At 38.7% G+C, this 18,200-nt stretch overlaps 2 protein-coding genes across 2 annotated transcripts; one reads left to right on the top strand and one right to left on the bottom strand.

The window, feature by feature from the left end:
• The first annotated feature begins 919 nt into the window (after positions 1-919).
• LOC134649132 (uncharacterized) lies at positions 920-8,512 on the top strand. Its single transcript, XM_063503847.1, has 3 exons — positions 920-1,516; positions 1,908-2,106; positions 8,293-8,512. Exons 1-3 carry the CDS (start codon positions 1,153-1,155, stop codon positions 8,510-8,512), a joined length of 783 nt encoding a protein of 260 aa, XP_063359917.1. The 5' UTR covers positions 920-1,152.
• Positions 8,513-10,615: 2,103 nt separating this feature from the next.
• Positions 10,616-17,974, bottom strand: LOC134649222 (lamin-A-like). Its single transcript, XM_063503941.1, has 6 exons — positions 17,813-17,974; positions 17,438-17,677; positions 15,896-15,998; positions 15,566-15,672; positions 12,130-12,255; positions 10,616-11,015 (listed from the first exon to the last, which is right to left on the bottom strand). The coding sequence occupies exons 1-6, from the start codon at positions 17,891-17,893 to the stop codon at positions 10,692-10,694; spliced, it is 981 nt and encodes a 326-aa protein (XP_063360011.1). The 5' UTR covers positions 17,894-17,974; the 3' UTR covers positions 10,616-10,691.
• Positions 17,975-18,200: the final 226 nt, after the last annotated feature.

The raw sequence follows: 18,200 nt of genomic DNA, 5'->3' as shown, positions 1-18,200 counted from the left end.
AGTTATAAGAAAGATCTCTGAATAAACGTTTTTTTTTTTTATCACCTATTTTAAAACACCGGCTTCTAATCTAACTACGAAAATTGGCATTTTTGTGTCCGCACCTGCTGATTTGATCGGGGAATCAAATTGGCGTTTGCACGGCCTGATTCGATGGGACAATTTCATCAGATTGGCGAAATATTGTCTCGTCTGGACTCCACTTAATGAGTTTAGTGACAAAGTCTGAAAAACCAATTTGTTTGGATGAATGTTCAGTAATTTTGAATAGGTACAGCGTCATTTTCTGCTGAGGTTTGTTTGCCAGAGGACCTAACCCTACCGCAATCGATATTTAGATTTTTGATGTTAGCGGTAGACCCTTTGCATCGCCAATGATGAGTAGATAGATGTACTTACCTAATAACATAAGATATTTACTTTGTTCACTTAATACCTTACATATGTACCTACCTATTACTGTACTTACCTATAGGTAGTTAATTAAAATGTTTACCTACATACATCAGTACTATGAGAAGCACTCACCACGCTTCAACGTTTTTCTGTACTTCCAACCTAATTAAAAAATAGGTAATTATGGCAGTAGAGCAGAAATCGAATACCTAACGCACTACAACTACTTGCACTACAATGAAAGTTACTAATTAAACACGTAACTTTTACTAGTTTACTAATAAAAACTCTTGATAGCTAAGTGATTGAAACATAAGTTGTTCCTTAATTATTAGTTAACATAAGTCGTGCGCCTATTCAACGCCAACAAGCAACAATTATAATTGTGTATAATATTGTATAATTATTCCGATAAGTATATAGGTGCTACTTACTTGCACAGTTTACAAAAACTGCTTTCAAAGTTCGCGTGTGAATTAATCCACAGTTTACAAATATTAGCATCATCTAGTAATGTAGTGGAACCCGCGCGGTCCTCACGTCTCGCATTTGAAGTCCGAAGACAGGTGCCGGCGCGCGCACACGGCCATAAGTTCCCCGCCTGTTGCATCGTTCGCTTGTCGAATGACTATTCCGTGTCAAGCATAACAATCACTCGCACATAATAAAACATACCATATTCGGATGGGACGTGCTGTGCGGTAATGTTTGTCCCCAAACTTGGATTCAGTGAGTTCTAGTGACAGTTCTGTGACGATGCCGGGACACGCCGGGAGCCCGTATTGGGCCGCTGTGGACTTTGATAGCGAGGGTGAGGAGCAACAGGAGTCTCCGAACCACCGTGTGTACTTGGACCCTTGGGATAACGAAGCTTACGGGATCATTCAGGATACGGACGCAAGTCAGGGGGAGAATATGCATTCGTTTGCTGGCGAGCCAGTCAGTGCTAGTTTTTACTACGTTCCGACTAAAAACTATGACTCTGAGGAAGAGGCGCCGGCGCCCCCGCCACCAAGGAGGAACGTGACACCACCAGAGATTATTCCATGCGAATATGCTGTGTACGGGAGGAAGATGTCGAGAGTAATACCAGAAATGATATACAATGAGAGACCAATGCGTAAGTACGCACAAATATTTAGGTACTAGACTCTACTCTAGTCAATCAAACAAAGGAGAATATTTCTTTTGTTTCTATTTAAGCCTCATTCGAGGAAATTATTACTATAGTTGATTACATCTGGGTAATTATCGACAGGTGTTTTAGTTAAACTAGTGGAGCGCGATATATTATAATGTAAACCCTTTGCTTCGCTTCCTTCTGGATTCCAAATGTACATACTACATACGACCTCGCAGTAAATATGCCATTTTGCTCCCTTGTGACACAATCTAATGTAATGTAGCTAATACTTAATGAGCTTTTAAGTGACAATAGTGACAAAGTCAGAAAAACCCAATTTGTTTGGAAAATAGGCGCCAAATTTGATCAAAGCACATTCTCAAACCAGGAGACCGCAGAAGATCCATGTACATCGAAGAGCCAGTATACGCGCCTCACCCGATGATCTACGAGCCCCTTTACGGCCACGTGCTGCCCCCGCCCCCCGGCTACCTGCCCCCGCCGCCCCGCTCCAGGATGTCGCTGCCGCACCACCCCGAGTACATGATGGCGAACCTCGGATACGGGAAACATAGGAGACATTCCAGGTTACTCTTTATTTTTATTTTATTTTATTTTATTCTTATTTATAAGGAGTACCAACAGCTACAGAAACATTATACAGATTTTTTTTTATGTTATTAGGCTTTTCTATTCCTTTAATGTCTTTTCTATTCCTTAAAGTTAACCAAGGACATTAAGGGCATTGGCTACACAAATTGATCACAATTTGATACCGATCAATCGGGTGGTACTGATGATGATATCCTAAACAGAGACTACCATTGTAATTCTGTGCAATTAATATCTATATATAGGCACATTTTTCTTGAAGCTTATCAAAGTCGCGTAAAAAGGCTATTGAAGTATTGAGTAAGTAAGTACAACATAACTATGTCCAAGCGTATGTATGTACGTTAAATCAGGAAAGTTCTTCCTGGACCCGGGAGATTTCCATTTCTAATAACCCAACTATGATGATAGGGACCTGTATAACTCGAATCGTATTATTCCTCTTGATGATAATACTTCTTCTTTTGCATGGCTCCTTTCGTACTTGGGGTCAGATACCTTATACATTTGAGCGTTTCCCCGTATAGAAATGCGATGTAATATCGCCGGTTGGAGCACCTAAAACTGTAAAAACCACCAAAATAAGTCAGTAACCATGCTCAAACACCATTTCATAGCGTTAACCGCATATAAGCACAGCGGCGTTCCGCGCGCTGATCACAAATGTCTGCGCCAGATCGTGCATTCTTTAATGCGCAAGCACAAGCGAAATGAATTCTTCGGTGAACCAGATTAAGGTGACCTCAAGTTCTTTAATAAATAAGCATAATCAAACAATACTTATACTGGTTTTCTCGACCATGATGTTCAACCGTTCTCGAAGTTGTACTAAAAACTCGGAGCACCACAAAACGCAGACGTTTCACGCTAATGAGACGATTAATAGAAACGCTCACGGGAATCATCTACGGATTTCTAACACTCGACAGCTAACGCTACCGGTCATTATGATGGGCTGTTGTTTTTGCGTTGCAGCGAAAGTTGATGCAAGTATCGTTGCGTAGGTTTTGAGTGCGTATATTGCGTACGTTCGCATAAGAGGTCGATAGTTCCTGATTATTAAAGGTGTAAGCCGTTACCAAGTTTGTTTATCAAGTAAAGGTTAGGCCACACCGATGCAACTTTATAGTCATCTAAGTCATCTTCTTCAATAGGTATCTGCCCTTAAAGTTGCATGCCTTACGAAAGTTTAAGACGGAAAATGAAGGTGAAAATTGATTGATTTGGACATAGTTATCTTAAAGGTTTTATGGTTGAAAACCGATGCAGCATCTTTAAATAGATGCCAGCATTTTTTTTCATATATTTAAATCACCTAATGTATAAAGTGAACCAATTTCTGCTAATCACCTTACCTTTCTTTCTAGCATCTTGTGTCTAAAACTGGGTAGCGCATTTATGCTTGCTTAAAATGAATTTAACTACTTAAATAGACATTTACTGTGAGTTCCCATTCGCATCGCCAAAGCGCGTGACGACTTCCACGGAAAGCATTAACGACAAAAACGCGCGTTGCTCGGTGCACCATGTATATAAGTACGTACCTACCTACTCGTATGTTCCTAACAGGGTTGTCAACTAAAGGATGACTCACGCAAGACCGAGCCGTGCCCGGGCCGAGGCGGCCGACATGTCATTTTCTATGACAGCTGATCGGTGATCACGTGGTGCTTTCCATAGAAAACGAAGCGCCGGACACTAACTACAACCATTAAGCTAATAATGGTTAGGTATGGAATCCGGGTGGCTCCTTCAAATATCTCAAAAAGGTTAATACCTACACTTAGGTACATTTTACAAAAAGAGTTAACTGACTATGAGACTGATGAGCCGTTTTAAGATAAGATAAAAGATGAATAAACTATTCAAGTAGGCATAATTACAATGCGCTTATAAACGTCAAATAAAGCTAGGTAGACCGGCTCCAACCCTACACCTCTGCCCCGAGAAGATTTAAATCCCCCCTCAATTGGAGGAGGGTATCCCAATATGGGACCGGCAACAAACTCGGCGGGACACATCTTTTCAAAAAAAAATTACATCTTATAATTAACATGCATTACGAGAAAATAAGGAAAAAGAAATACAATTTAAATTACTATAGAATTCATGCACTTATACACATAAGGTGTAATAGAAATTAGATTTAAAAATATATACATATGTACATGGAATCATACAAATACGTAGCTCTTTCAGAAAACATATCAAATTCTTACAAAAGGAAATGAAAATATAGTTATTAAAATAAATGGGAAAACATATATAAATCTGATTGATTCTTATGAATTTATTGCGAAGCGAAATGAAATTCATAACAAAGCAAATCATACAGAAAGCTCATCCACCTCAGGCTTCGTCAAATTAAAATGCATTTTGTCACATATGTCATCCGCAACACGCATCGTCAAATTATGAAGGAAATTGGTCATTACAAAATACATAATAATAAGCCATAAACCTATATCCTAATCCGGTAAGTACCCGGCACAAATGTCTCCAAAATACCAGCGGCGTTCCCGCGCTGAATAGCCAACGATATACGCTGGACCAGGTACGAACCAGACCTAGGATCGCAACCCCTATCCCGCAAGCGTTTTCCCAGGTCCCTCACAAAAACCTTCGCCTCGGAACACCAAGGACCAGCCGACTCAACAGCGAGAGGGACAAAATCGTAAACCGGCTTCAAGTTTGAGTACTTGGCATGTTTCTGTCTCGCGGCGTTCTCCGCAGCCCCCCCAGCCGCACGTATTGTCTGTGCAAGATGCGATGCGGCAAAGGTGCTCACACATGTAGCATCCCACAACAGACTCCGACCTTTAGCCCAAGGAACAAGAGTGAGACCGTCTGGCCTCTTCCCGTCCGTCCGACTAAGACCCTGGGGTTCTAACACGCACGGCAGGTTAGCCAACACCATCGCTCTGCGCACAATATCATTAATCGCATGATGTCGAGGAAACCTACCAGCACACCGCGCACAACTCAATCCATGGTGCCCGTTTGCCTCCACCATCACCCCACAGACACACACATGAGGCTCGCACACAGTACACCCGAGCCTTAAAGCAGCACCAATCCTAAGGGAATCATTATCTAACAACGTCCCCAAGTGCGAAGACGGCAAGGCGTGTAGCCAGGCCCCAGACTCAGGTGCAACCACCGCTTTTAACCGAGCCAGCTCTACCCCCGCCGCGCCTCTCAGCAACTGCTCGTACATCTGACGGCATAAAACGTATTATGAATTAAGTACCAACATAAAATATTTGATGTGCTTTCTTTCTATAAATAAGCACTTAATTGTTTTCCCAAGTTTTAAATTATCATTATCAGTGTTATCTTTTTACTCAATAAGTATGCGACTTTTACCTTTTACATTCAATAAAAACTCTCATTCGTGGGATACACTGGAAAAAACAATGCCTTTCGGTAATCTACAGATTCCAAAACAGTAATTGCAATAATGATTTAATTCCCCCCATGTTGCTCCTACAAATTACAGCCCTACGCTCTATTATCATTATACCGACGCCTCACTGTGAACCTCGGGCTCGTGTGAATGCGCGTTTTTTTGCTTCCTACGGGTACAAATGAAAGTTGCACCTGTGTGAATCTAGCTCGTTTCTTGTTTAGAGAGAAACTGACGACATTGACCTCCCGGTGACCACTGCGTTGCGTCATACTTATGACATCGTAATTTGCGATGTTTGCTTGTGTTTGGAATTGGATAATCTCATTGATCATTGAAGGTGTGAAGAATCCGGTCCATCGGGTAGGGACGGGTAGAGCTTCTAGGAAAAAGTAAAAAAGATAAAAGTTTGAAGCAACTTCAAAAAGATTTTGCATTAAGTATGTATATTGGTCCCAAATCCTTGAGGCGCATTTTGATTGCAGTAACAGGTTACGGATTTGATCTGGATTTGTTATGAATAGGTCCACAAGGATATGATCGGTCAGTATAAAAAGTTACATTTCTTCAACCAGAAACGCTTACGAAACAATCAGAATAAATAGGCCTACTCCTAATCATTGTTTATCTAGTACCTACCTTATGTAATAAAAAAACAGTTTCTTTTTTATTCTGAAATATGCCGTTAATCGTACTGGCTAATAAATAATTTTTAGGTAGGTATACTCATTGTGTTAGATAATCTCAATTCTTCTAATACCAAACGTACAGAAATGTGGAATGGCAGGAATGGCCAATACATAATCTGAAAGCGCAACGAAAGTGTAGTATTAGGAAACATTAAAATTGTGATATTATGTAGTCGATTATTTTTATGTTATTGTTCTCATTTCCAAGTATGCGGCTAACTTGGTTTAACTTCAGTTATATATTACAAGCCACTTGACTCCGATTACTAAGAAGCATCAATGCAGTTTCAGAAAAACTTGCATGCATGACAATGTGTTCGTTTTCTTGTGATCTCCATTGAGTAGTAGGTAATCATGGAATGTGAATGGAAGACACTTTCACCGATGGTTGCTAATTAATTCTTAGCTACTTACATGGTTAGACTAATGAATAAGTTATGATATTAAATGTACCTAATGAGCGAAGTGGTAGCCTGTCTTGGGAGACGTTCAGGGTGATTAATTATATTTTTTGATTACTGTCTAGACATGTTAACAAATTAAAAGTTACTATATACCATAAAACTTAAGACTAATGTGCTACCGTCTTGTTTATTTCTTGTGTAAATAAACAAGAGCGTTAATTAATGAAAACACTGGTTTTAAGTACCTAGAGTCTTCGCTCGTCAAATGTTAGCCTTCATGAAACATATCAGTTGGTAAAGATATCGCCGACCGTTGGAACAGTTCCTTGGGTTTCCAGTGTCGCAATGCAATGGGCTCGCTAAAATCGGACGTTGCATGTGCAATGTGACCAATGTGCATTGTGCATCCGTGCATGGGACAAGGCACAGATTTAGATGAATATAAAATTCCTGGGCTTTGACGATGGGGCAGCCCTATTACCCAGCCTTGTTTGTCGTTTTGATTATAAAACTGTACCTAGTTTGTTGTTAAAATAAATCATATTTAGTGCATACTTATTTGGTCCAGTATAAATGTAGGTAGGTAATCAACTTAATTCTGATCTTAGATGGTCCCTTTGTGACTATAATATGTGACTTATGACGTAGGTAACCCGTTTAAGATATAATTGTCCTTTTACCAGAAGTCCACCGGAAATAATGTAGCATAAGAGCAATTACTTGGCACACCCACTTTCTAGTCACGGATTACGTGAAACAGCATTGTTGAGGTAAATTCGGATAGCGAGAAAGCCACTCATACCGACATTGCCGACCATGCTCAGAATTGTCTCGGACTCTGCGCGTGAGATGGGCGCATGTTTACTTGAAATCACGCTACGGAATTAATTTAAATGACATCCATATACAGGTATACAAAGTAACTTATAACTAAAGTAACTTAAGGTTAGCGCTTCAATTTTGGAACGCCTATAACCTATCTTGAGTTATACCTAAATCATTGCATACGATGAGGACATACATAGGTACTTGAACAATCTCACAGCCTATGACTTTGCACTTCTGCAGTAATATCGTTTACAAATTGGTGCGAATACTCACACGTACAATAGGAAGTTCGTCGGTTATCTAACCGTCATGATCTATTGACACGGATGATAGATCGTAATCGTTGCCGAAGACGGTACGGTTACGTGTTAATTGAACGGCCTAGTTGCTCGATATTGGACTATTTGTAATAGATGTGAGTGTTCTATTGCCGCAATATTAAATACTTCCTAAGAGAGACCCCACACTAGGGTCTTTTGAGCGTCGGCGGGCGTCTAGTCAGCAGGCAGCAGTCATAGAGTTGAATAGAAGCCGACGCTCGTGAGACGCTATTATAGTGTGAGGCCTCTCTGATATTCACAAATACCAAAAAAAAGTCAGAAAACCTCTGACAAATGTAGCTGTAGCTGTGGATATATACTGCTTGCTTTAATTTTTATTTTACCTACCTAATACGTACGTTACCCACCGTTTCTACAACTCACTTTCGGTACTAAAGTTTTTACTGCCACATGAACGATTTAGCGCTGTTAGTTACCGGAATCGTATCGTATTTTCGTTATGCTAAAAACATTATCTATGTAATACATAATAACATTACTATTGTTTTTTAAGGTTAACGGATGCCTACGAGCACTTCGCCAACGAGCGGCTGTCTCCAGAATACGAAGACTGGGCACGCCCCTTCCCAAAAACCGCGCCTGACAACTTCCACCTCTCCCGTTACGGACATCTGCAGATCGACTACTCTTGCAGCTGGAACTCGCTCGACAGGCTCATCAGGAACCAGTCAATAATAAGCAAGGCCTGTCAACGAACGGTTGACCCTAAATAGGTTAAATACTAGGACAGGCGCACCTCCCTGACACACGGCACCTGTCATCTGGACGACTATATAATTTGTTGACTGGAACTACTTATACTGGAAATACTTGGACCTTTGGTAACACTTTCTCCAGAATTCGAGTAGGTACTCTAATAGTTTAGCGCGGGGGACGGCCAACTTTTAAGAAAAAGAGTTAATTGTAGGCTAAATTTCAGAAATTCTAGAGTCTAATATGTATTATAGGTAGGTACTCAATTGTTTTTGTGTAAGTCGGTACCTACTCTAAGAGCTGCGTGAGCTAATACGGTTTATCGGCCCCTGTTCTACAGTGTATATACCTAACCTATGTAGGTACCTACATATTGAGTTTTCATTGTTTACAAAGTGACTTTTATTCAATTGATGATGGTACTGGTAATGATTAAGGAATAAAATAAATTAATTGTTAAGTAGGTATTTCAACAACAACCCCTTTTTAAATTAGGTAACTATGAAAAGTACATTTTAATGTTTCCTAGTTTTTTTTTAATCAATCGTTTATTTTAAGTTTCCAAAAACCTAGGAAAGTGTATTAAAAATACCTAACTAGTTGGTATATATTGTATAAAAGTAATATTGTTAAGAAAAACCGATACGGCCAAAGATAATAAACATTATACTAATTATATTTGTCTTTTTTTTTCAAACCTACATGACCAAACATGAGTGACGTTGAGACACGATTTACGAAAAGAAAGCTCATAGAATGTGCCTACTTACATCTGTTTCTAAAATTGATTTTCTTTTATTAGAACTATAAACATTATAGTTATCTCGTCTCGATTACGCTGCACTTTACTTTCCTTCAGACTTTATTGACCAGAATTGCCATTTATTATGTCGATGTGGTTAGCTTTCGATACTTCATTAGATTGAGCTGAGATAATCATCGGCTGAACGACTTAGCTTTCACCATTTGTCTGGGAAATTGACGTTGTGCATTTGTTTCTCTAGTTAATATCCGTGAAGAAACTTTACACGATGTACATAAATAAGCCAGTTTGTATTGTATTATTTGTATTAAGTAGGTTGGCACTTACACCACAAACAAGTGACTATCTAGAGTGTTGTGACTTCTCTACTGGAAATTATATTTAGGACCTACGAAAATTTTGAGCACGATCTAGCAAAGTTCAAAACATTTAAAAACTTCAATCGTGTCCGACGGCAAATTGATTTGAATGAATAAATGGATAGTATAGGTAGTATAGGTGCAGTTAGGTAATTTTAATTAATAATTATTCGTGTTAAGTCATTCATATTTAGTGCGGAACACAATTGCTGGTTTTATGTGTGCTGTGTCCAGTGGCCTCTGCGATGAAGAGGTCGTCCCACCAATAAATAAGGCAGTTCACGCTCCAGAGGAACTATGCGCCCAAATATGCAAGACACACTGAACTGGTCAAATGTAGGCCACATGACGTAACTAACATGAATAGCCAAGTAATTTTCATAATCGCATTCTTATTCATACAGCAGTGCGATATAATACAAGATAACAAACATTACGCATGCTCCTAAGGAATAGTTGAAATAAGTAATTATTTTTGACTATAAGTGTTGGTTTGTTGCGTCACATTTGATTTTAATTGCTATAGTTTTGACCGTTCTACATTTCTAAATAGGAAATACTTCTGCTATACGAATAGTAAATGCTCATTTGAGGTGATCGTTAAACTTGGCATACTTAGGTAATTATTTTTTATCCAGTTTTTATAAATTATGATGAAACAACATAGTATTGTAAATATGATGAATGCAGCTGTAGGGAACTTAATTATAAAGGCAAATATTTACCGGTTGTATGATAAAGAAACTTGGCATTCGTATCCTAAACAAACGTTGTATCTTCATTTATGTATAATTTAATCAAGTTCTATAAAAAGGTAAGAAAAAGCTTGAACTGCAGCAAAGAACTATTTTATTAGGAAAAACATTTTATCGAACTAGTTCACTGCTTACATTACAACATAAATATCATATATGAAACGGTCCGAGAAGAATTAGAAACAATAACGGGGTTAGTGCGCCCATGGAAGACAGGAACAGGGTGTCAGTCGAAGTTCTTCCGTTTTTTGGGGCGTACTTTCCCTATCTGACGGGGGAAGTGTCTTAAAAAAAGGCGCAGTTCTGCCTTAATAGGGAAAAATTAGAAATCCAAAAACTCTTTATCATTGTAAAGCTTCCTTTTTTTCGTAATATTAAATTGCCCTTTCTTCTCATTTCGCTGTGCACTTGGCGTTTTATTCCCATAGTACGTAACTTGTAAAGTATTGGGTTTAGTTTTCTGCGTCGCCGAAATCACTTTCTTCGGTGCATCGAGTACTGGGCTTAAATCCACTGAGCATTGTTCATATGGATCTCTGTCCATCGAATAGGGCCTTTCAACTTGGGATTCCGAAGGAAGGAAGCTCTGAGCTAAGTAGTTCTTAAACTGACTCTGTTTTAGTTTCTCCTCTAATTCCTCAAGCCTCTGTAAACAGTGGCAATTATTTAGTGAAAGTGTCTAACAATCTCATGTTAGATCTCGTTTTTATGGGCAACAGCGTTAGTAGGCTACTTAAGTTTGAGTTACTGTGGACGTAACTGAACTAGATTAAGAAGATTTTAATTGACATGCTTTTGGCGAATTGGTGCGAGTCAGAAATGGCAGAATTATACTGACTTTGACATGATGTTACACTACTGGTTTTAATTATGACTAGGTACTTGAAGAAGCAACATAATTGTAGCTGGTTTTTAGATTTCCATCGGAATTTTAGAGAAATTCTTAGATGTGCACGCAGTCTATGTCCTAGATTCATATATTTAAAGCCAATGCGTGCGTTAAAGTAGATGGTAAGGGTACGATAACATTTAAATTGCAACCAATTATTGCTTTTAATTTCACGATTACTTCATTAATACCTAACTAGGCACTAGGTACTGCTAGTGGAGCATCTATAGTAGCGGATGAAACAACGCACCACAACTACCTACCAGTCTGGAGCCCGTTTCTCAAAAGATTCTAACTTGTAATACAAGTGGAAGTCCGCTGGAAATGGAACGGAACATGAAAAGGAATATGGCGCTGAGAACCTTTTCTACGTATTATATCCTCCTCCCCTATAATATACCTACCGTAAAATGGGGTGAGTAGGGTTCGCAAGGAGAGTTGGGTTATGAATGGGGAGAGAAGGGATGAAAGGGGGGTGAGATGGAATTTTAAGGCTACTGCTACAAAAATAATGTAGGTATTCAATTTAATATGGAGCTATAGTAATACTCATAATAAAAAAAAACGATCCAACAATCTTCCAAAATCACCTTTGAATGAAATCACATCTCACCCCAATTACGAGGGACTACGGGGTGAGGTGGGATTTCCTGTTTATCGTCAAAGTTATGAAATGGAACTACCCAAAATAAAATAAAAACTAAAATACAAACGTCCGGAACACTTAATAAATACACCATTCAGTTTGCATATGTAAAAATAAAATGTTATCGAGGTTTGAATGTCAGTTTTGCCCCTACTCACCCCATTTTACGGTACCTACACATTTTGCCTTGTCTTTCCTACAAAGTAAGTAATATAATTTACTTACCCTTCGATACGCGTCGATGTTGGCATCAGTGCTAGCTGCTTGTCGCGACAACTGCTCCTGCAACTGCGCCACTAGTGCTGCGCTGCGCTGAATTTTCTCTTCATATTCCAATACCACTTCGTTCATCTATAATAAAATTGTATGAGTGGATCAGGAATATGGGGTATGCAGAATTTTCGAAATCTTGAATTTCGGCATGCTTATGTAGGTAATTATTTTTAATATCGTTTTTAGCTACAATAGAGACTTAAGGGCGGAGAGCTTTGTACAGCATAGCACGGTTTTCGTTGATGTACATGATGTAATTATGTCGATGACCCGGATTCGTCTCCAAGTCAAATAAACAAGATCAAGACTGCGTTTCCACCAGCACCAGAGATGTGCGAGGAGGATATGTAGCGAACTATGTATTTGTTAACCTTTTGGACGCTAATGACCGATATATCCTCACCGTAGGTTCAACGCCAAAGACCGATTAATCGGTCACAGACCACAGAGCAACATCGACCTACGTGCATATACATAAAGTTCAACTTCAGTTTTGACACTTCAATGATGTGGCGTCTGAGTGACAGCTTTTGTGTTTGACACGGCGTGGAAAAGGTTAAGAACCAATAGAATAATGTCCACTAGAGCTGCGCTGAAGGAGGATAGATAAATAATGAATTGTGTTTCTATCACCTTGCATCCTTGCATACTTATTTCTGGTGGAAACGCAGGCTGAAGTTATTTTGTTAAATCTATACAGGGTGGATTTTCTTTTTGGGTCAGTGAGGGCAGCTACCAGATCCCGTGTTGCTACGAGAAAACGGTCTAAGAAGACCTTCCCTCGATTTCAAATTAATGAAGATTGGCTTTTACAGATTTTGGAAAAAACACACAGGGTGAGAGAAAAAGGTCATTTTTGACAAACTTTTTTTTTATGCCAATCGATCCCATTCCTATTAAGGATCAAAAGCTTGTATGGAACCAAAAAAAAATTTCCGGCTAGAAAAGCCACAAATCGAGGAAAACTTTTCCCATACAATTTGTATGAAAATTAAAACTTTTATTGTTCACATGCTGTTTTTGTATGCCAATCGATTCCATTCCTATCCAGTATCAATAGTTTCTTTGGGATCAACTTACGGTAATGTACTAAAAAGCCACAAATTAATAAAAACTTTTTGCATACATTTACTATGGGGAAAATGTGAAATGTTATTCTCAATTTTCTATCTCGCCCATCAGTCCTACAGCAATGTCTTCATACAGTATTATGGTCCTTAAATGTAACAGGACTGATTGGCCAGATAGAAAAATGTGAATTAAATTTCACGTTTTCTCCATAGTAAATGTATGGAAAAGGTTTTCTTTACACGATTTTTACACATTATTAAATTATACAACGGGACTTAATCGCGTATCTAAGTTTTAAGATTTACCTCCGACGTTTCGAGGACGGCGTTGTCCCCGTGGTCTCGGAGAAGACTGGCTTAAGTTGACATCAGCATCGTCTAACCGCGCGAGTTTTTCGAACTACCCGCACTTGGTCTTGTTTATCCGCTTGAACGTTTTGCGCACTAGGGATGTCACTCTGTCGACACACAACACTAACGATATTCGATTTATCGACAGTCGATATTCACACTAACGATATTCGATTTATCGACAGTCGATAAATCGAATATCGTTAGTGTTGTGTGTCGATAGAGTGACATCCCTAGTGCGCAAAACGTTCAAGCGGATAAACAAGACCAAGTGCGGGTAGTTCGAAAAACTCGCGCGGTTAGACGATGCTGATGTCAACTTAAGCCAGTCTTCTCCGAGACCACGGGGACAACGCCGTCCTCGAAGCGTCGGAGGTAAATCTTAAAACTTAGATACGCGATTAAGTCCCGTTGTATAATTTAATAATGTTTTCTTTAATTTGTGGCTTTTTAGTACATTACCGTAAGTTGACCCCAAAGAAACTATTGATACTGGATAGGAATGGAATCGATTGGCATACAAAAATAGCATGTGAAAAATAAAAGTTTTCATTTTCATACAAATTGTATGGGAAAAGTTTTCCTCGATTTGTGGCTTTTCTAGCCGGAAACTTTTTTTTGGTACCATACAAGCTTTTGATCCTTAATAGGAATGGGATCGATTGGCATCAAAAAAAAAGTTTGTCAAAAATGACCTTTTTCTCGCACCCTGTATGTTTTTTCCAAAATCTGTAAAAGCCAATCTTCATTAATTTGAAATCGAGGGAAGGTCTTCTTAGACCGTTTTCTTGTAGCAGCACGGGATCTGGTAGCTGCCCTCACTGACCCAAAAAGAAAATCCACCCTGTATAATATATTATGTTAATCATGCTAAATTAATAAATATATTAAAATCAATTGGAATAGATGGCAACGACATTAAATTTATAGAGAACTTATACTGGAAACAAAAAGCTAAAATTAAAATTAATAACGTTCTGACTGAAGAAGTCCAAATAGAGAAAGGCGTAAGGCAGGGCTGTATCCTATCACCCTGCTTATTCAACTTGTACTCGGAGGTGATTTTTAGAAATGCTTTTGACGAACTTGATCTTGGGATCCGTGTGAATGGCAAACTGATACAGAACATTCGCTACGCTGATGATACCGTCTTATTAGGTAGCTACGAACCCTGAAGACCTTCAAATAATGCTGCAAAGACTGAATAACACACTTTTGGAATATGGACTCAGGATAAACATAAATAAAACAAAACACATGATTGTTAGTAAAACACCAATTTCAGAAACGCTAAGGCCACTATCCTTAAATAACCAAATAATAGATAGGTTAAAAAGTTATAAGTATTTGGGTTGTTGGTTAAATGAAGACTGGGGATCAGAGAAGGAAATACGAACGAGAATTGAAATAGGTAGCCAGAAACACCTTTCAGAAAATGAGGAAACTTTTAACTAACAGAAAAATAAACCTAAAACTGAGGTGGCGAATGGTTAAATGTTACATCATCCCAATTCTTATGTATGGTTCCGAAAGCTGGACTCTGAAAAAGAAATTGGTCAACAAACTAAGGGCTTTTGAAATGTGGATTTATCGAAGGATGCTCAAAATTAAATGGACAGATAGAATAACTAAATGTCAGAGTATTGGAAATCATGAATAAAGGCTTAGAAGTAGTATCAACAATTAAGAAAAGGAAAGCAGCATATTTTGGACATATATATAGAAACAATAAATACAACCTACTGAAATTAATAATTGAAGGAAAAATTGAAGGGAAGCGTGGCCGTGGTAGAAGGCGCACATCATGTAAAAAAAGTAAAAATATAAGAGACTGGTTAAAAGTTAAGAGCATAGATAGACTAATTCGCATGACTGAACATAGAGAGACATATAGACAAATGGTCGCCGACCTCCTGGACGGAGAGGGCACGTGAAGAAGAAGATATTATATAGGTACAACACATCACCTTGTCCTTATAAGATGCTTCTTGGTCCTTGTTCTTGGCTCGTAACTCCTCAAGGGCGCAAGACATTTGTGCGGCCGATGTATCGAAGTCTTGCTGGATCTGCTGAACTAAAGCATTTATATATAAACTTTCTGGTATAAATTCTGCTGAATCTAGGGTACAAATAATTATGATATGCAAATCTAGGAGAATTTAGAAAGATTTTAAGTAGTTACTAAAAACAGAATTTGCATCCAAATCCTCCGAGACACTTTAAATAAAATAAAACGTAATTTGTACTGGTGAGCATTCAGATTATCGACCAAGATAAGGCAGTATAGTGATACGAACTTTTTCTTTCATTAGCTATTGTCACGCCCTCGATGTGCTTCTCATGCGCGCTACGTAACTCCTGAATGCTGGCATTGTGCTTCTGTATAATACTTTCCTTGTCCTAGAAATAATAGTACATTACTGCAGACGCCGGGAAAGAAGGGCTTGCCGGGTGAGTAGGTATAGCCGGCCGACCGTAGGGAGGCCGGATAGTGATACGAAGCCGGCAAGACCTTTTCACGGCTAGGCATGTATAGTGCTTTTCTCAAACATGCAATGAAATAAAAAAATACACCACTCAAAATAACAAATTTATAATCTTTATAATAAAAATCCAACTTCACAACAAAAGTTTTTTAATTTTCCTTCCAATCCCGCCATAATTGTTTTTTTTTTTACGGAAGTCATCCATATTTCGCGTGTGTAGTGTTCGAATAGACCTTATTAGGGCCATTATACACAATCTGATAATAAGAATCTCAATTTCTATTTCTATAAATAAAATAAATGCAGAGGATTTTAAATATTGTCTATGGTCTCTGGTGACTTACGTATAGACAAAATTTTAAATTTATTCATCAACACATTGAATCATACAGATTCGTATTCTTAATATCAGTACGTTCGTGTATAACAGGCGTTAACACGGATATTTTGGTCCGATAACCATTCATTCACCAAAAAAAAAAATATAATTCGGCTGTTTAGTCTGTTCATGGACACAGACCCCATGTTTACATTAGAATTTAAAAAAAAATTACTTCCCGGCCTAGGCCTTAAATTTCGTATGAAATTCCTTTACAGTTCTCTGGAGTTGCTCCGCCCTAAACGTGATACTTCGAAGCCTGATATAACGCCCGGACCGACGACATTTCATTGCATGTTTGAGAAAAAACATTTTAAACTGCGTGTCCCTCTCATCCCATCCGCACCCGGATACGGCGACGGTGTGCGAGCGAGACAATGCTCAGCCATATTCACCACATAGATGCATGCACCGCCGCGCCGGTTGCGGGGTCAGAGTGACGGCCTGGTCACGACATTGCGCGACTGGCTTCGGCTAAGGCGACAACCATAGGTGAGGAACGAAAGGTCCGATCGCTGTGTCTCGCTCCAATCTATGGTTGTCGCCTTAGCCGAAGCCAGTCGCACAATGTCGTGGCCAGAGCTATAACCGCGAAAATCGAAGTTTAATTGCGGGCATATTTCTCTGTCAGTCTAATTACGCCTTCATTGGAGTAAAAGAGAAAGATCCCCGCAATTTGCGAACTTCGGTATTCGCAGTAGACCCTCAGGCCATGAAGCCCTACGCTAATATCTATCTAATTCTAATGCGTCTGACTTCTACAGACCTATTGCAACAAACGGCATGCGACTTTAGATAATTGCTGCATTACTGGCTAAGGAAGGAGCAACGAATTCAATCGATCGTTCAAATGCCGCAATGTATTGCAAATCGCATGCGATTATCGGTGACGTTCGTAGAGGCCATTAATGTGAGAGTTAGGTGCGGTGGGAAGGCGCGCAGTTTCAAAAAAGGTGTAGCTTGGTTTGACTTACTTTTTCCAGTCCCAATATGATAGCATCTTTAGATACAATATCTTCATTCAACTTCTTAATGTCTCTTTTGAGATATACAAGTTGCGACACAGTTTCCTGAAGATTTCCTATCATTTCTCGTGAAGTTGCTAAATGGCAACGATGCGATTTTTCGGTTTCACGAGACTCTTTCAGTTCTAATTCCAGTTTCACGTTATTTTCTCGAAGCGTTTTAATTTCTTCTTTTTCGTTTTTGAATTCCTTGAACGTAATAAACAATTTTTTCTTAGAAAAAACATTCAATAAAATGTTATATTAACTTATAGGTTTATTTTATCACACTGAATAGTATTTTTACTAATTTGATTCTACTCTAAAGTACTAGAGGGGACGCACAATTTTACATTTCGATAAACTCTGCAAAATGTTTTGTAGCCGATCATCAGATGAAGTAGTCTCTTGTTTAAGATCCATCATTTATCATGCATTGAAGGTATATAGAAATCAGTTTTATTTCACAACATAAATAATAATACCAATTTTTCATTCCAACACAAGTTCAAATCACAATGTCACAATCCATACACATTTTTTGAACATAAAGTTTCAAAATATACCTTTTTTTTACCGTTCCCGCCTTTTTGATTTGAGGCGGTTTACTATTCGAGACACAATTTATCACGCGGAAATTGTTGCAAGATCTGTGCAGCCCTTTAGCCGGCTAAATATTCTCACGCTTTTACAACGTTCCGATACATGGTTATTCTAATATATTTTGGACTTG

Source organism: Cydia amplana, chromosome 6 (assembly GCF_948474715.1).
Source record: "Cydia amplana chromosome 6, ilCydAmpl1.1, whole genome shotgun sequence".
NCBI lineage: Eukaryota > Metazoa > Arthropoda > Insecta > Lepidoptera > Tortricidae > Cydia > Cydia amplana.
This window is presented reverse-complemented; position numbering and strand designations above follow the sequence as displayed.